This window comes from Penaeus monodon, chromosome 38, assembly GCF_015228065.2.
Source record: "Penaeus monodon isolate SGIC_2016 chromosome 38, NSTDA_Pmon_1, whole genome shotgun sequence".
NCBI lineage: Eukaryota > Metazoa > Arthropoda > Malacostraca > Decapoda > Penaeidae > Penaeus > Penaeus monodon.
The window spans coordinates 21,417,581-21,420,080 of NC_051423.1; the positions used below are offsets into that span (position 1 = coordinate 21,417,581).

General features: G+C 33.8%; 1 protein-coding gene across 5 annotated transcripts in view; it reads right to left on the minus strand.

The window, feature by feature from the left end:
• Positions 1–455: 455 nt before the first annotated feature.
• Positions 456–2,500, minus strand: part of LOC119596993 — a 34,460-nt gene continuing 32,415 nt past the window's right edge. For all 5 annotated transcript variants that reach the window (XM_037946416.1, XM_037946414.1, XM_037946418.1 and 2 more), the window contains one exon: positions 456–1,782. In XM_037946416.1, the coding sequence (XP_037802344.1) occupies positions 1,692–1,782 (91 nt within the window). In that variant the 3' untranslated portion in view covers positions 456–1,691. The remainder of the gene's footprint in view (positions 1,783–2,500) is intronic.

The window sequence follows — 2,500 nt, forward strand, 5'->3', positions numbered from 1 at the left end:
TGATCGTCAAGGCCGCAGTGGCCGAATGGTTAGAACGTCGAACTCAACACTGTCACGACGGCAATCTGAGTTCGAGGGTTCGAGTCACCGGCCGGTGCGTTGTTCCCTTGGGCAAGGAACTTCACCTCGATTGCTTATTTAGCCACTGGGTGGGCAGTCCAGCCCAAGTCAGTGCTGGTCCCAAGCCCGGATAAATAGAGAGAATGATTACCTAAAACGTAACACCGGCACTCTCCGTGGAAAGGAACTGGGGACCCTACCACGTACTCACTCCAAGAGCATCACAACATGAAAACTACAATTAAGTATTATGTTGTGACCACGGCGGCTCAGACATGAACCTACCGTTAAAAGAAGAATTCTTTTAGTATCCTTAAATCCCTAACACTTTGATATATTGTTACTTTACTTAATTTCATATAACAAATCCAATAGGAAGCCATTAAAACACTCACTATGTTATTATGAGTTTTAATTACACGCCAAACATTTTGGAAATTTTAAATAAAATAGAAAATATAACTGACTACTGTGCAACTTGCTTACAAACATCGTTATTCGCTTCACAAGGCTGTAGAAACTTTCAAATGTGCTTATTCCTCAGATACAGAAAAAAAAAATCCTTTTGCTTATTACACCCATTGTTCTTCACAAGGTAAGTGGAAAATGTTACTTGAAATTTTGTATTTTTATCTTATCCATCATTCATCGCAACGAGCTACATGTTCACATTCAGTCCGAATCGTAAACAACTGGATTGTTCCCTTGTCCACAGGCTTTTACTTGTCTTAGTGACTGTAATATGTCAATTGAACAGATCACAGAGCCCTACGTTGTATTTTTGAGGTTTTGAGGTTATATCAGTGAGATATATTATGATCATGAAAATATTCATCCCACCGAAGTCAACACCATACATGACTCAGACTCGTTGAAAATTCTTACCATGTCGTTTCAGCGACAGTCTTTATTTACTTCAAATATTACAAATATTTGAATGAATTGTATTAGATGTAATGCTTAAAAGACACAGAAGGATTTTATGTATCTTTTTATATGACTTTTGTATCAACAAACAGACGATACGATTAGTAATCAGTGAAAATATATATCCCTATCTGAGACTACGTGAAATACACGTGCGTAAAGACATATTTGAGGATGTATTAAACTTCCGGGTTTCAGAGATGTTACATAAAGGGTCTTTAGTCTTTGAGGTATGTATATTTTGTCTAGTATTTATGTTTGTATGTATTTATGTGTATGTGTAAATTAATGTTGGTATGCATTAAGGTTTTTATTTATGTATGTATTGATATAGGTAAGCATATATATTTGCATTGTACTTATATGTGTAAATAGTTAATTACGTATGTATATACGTTGTCGAGACAATTTTCACAATTGTTCTTCTTACAATGTCCTGAGTAACTTTAAGTAAGCTTCTTTGATGTTTTCACTCAACACTGAACTCGGTTAGTCTAGTAAATCTAGCCAATAAAATATAGAGCAAAGGACGCCAGGACTGCCCTTCGCTAACCCTTTCCCTACTCGCACGAACAAGGGAAAAAAATCACCAGACCTTCTTTCTATAAGCAGAGATTCCTTATAGTGATAAAACATGAAGCAATACCAATGTAGAGATCTTGATAGCACGATATCCAACGGTTTATCACTATTGGAAATTCAATTCAGCAGTATGTCCAGTTCTGATGATTCTTAGGACGGCAGGCCACTGGGCAGGGTGTTTTAACAATTAGTGTATCCTTGTCTCTGCTACCCCTGAAATCAAAGTAGAGAAATGAATGAGTAGATAAATTAATAAGTAAAGTAGAATAGAACAAAAGATAATGTTAATTTATGTCTGCTGCTTACACACACGTTCTATTCATACATATATACACATTGACTTTAAATACGAGTACAAATGTACATTGTCACACACACACACACATTCCATTTTTCTTCAACATCTAATTATTTGTCACTTTTGATAACTAAATCACTAATATACTTTCACTTTTTTTCTTTTTTTTTTTCTTTTTTAGTTGTACAATTTATCCGATTGCAGTTTTCTTTCTTTTCTGTACCTACACATTATCATATATCGACCGCAGAAATTTCCATCGTTTGTCAATAATCAGTTAAACTTTACATAATCTGAAATATTATTTTTGTTCATTTTTATCAGTCGCTTATATAGATGAAGTGCTCCCGACAAGTGTGTATGCCTGAAATATTTAGAGAAATTGCATTGGAATACAATGAAAGTATGTAAATGAAATATTAATCGGACGAGAAATTGCAGACAAATATTTTGGAGGTCACTAGTACTGACCACTTGCTGTTCTGGGTACAGCTAGGATTGATGTGTGACTGTCACTGTTGTCGTTATTTTATTATTATTATTATTATTATTATTATTAAACATGAATATATATATATATATATATATATATATATATATATATATATGTATACATATATATATATATATATA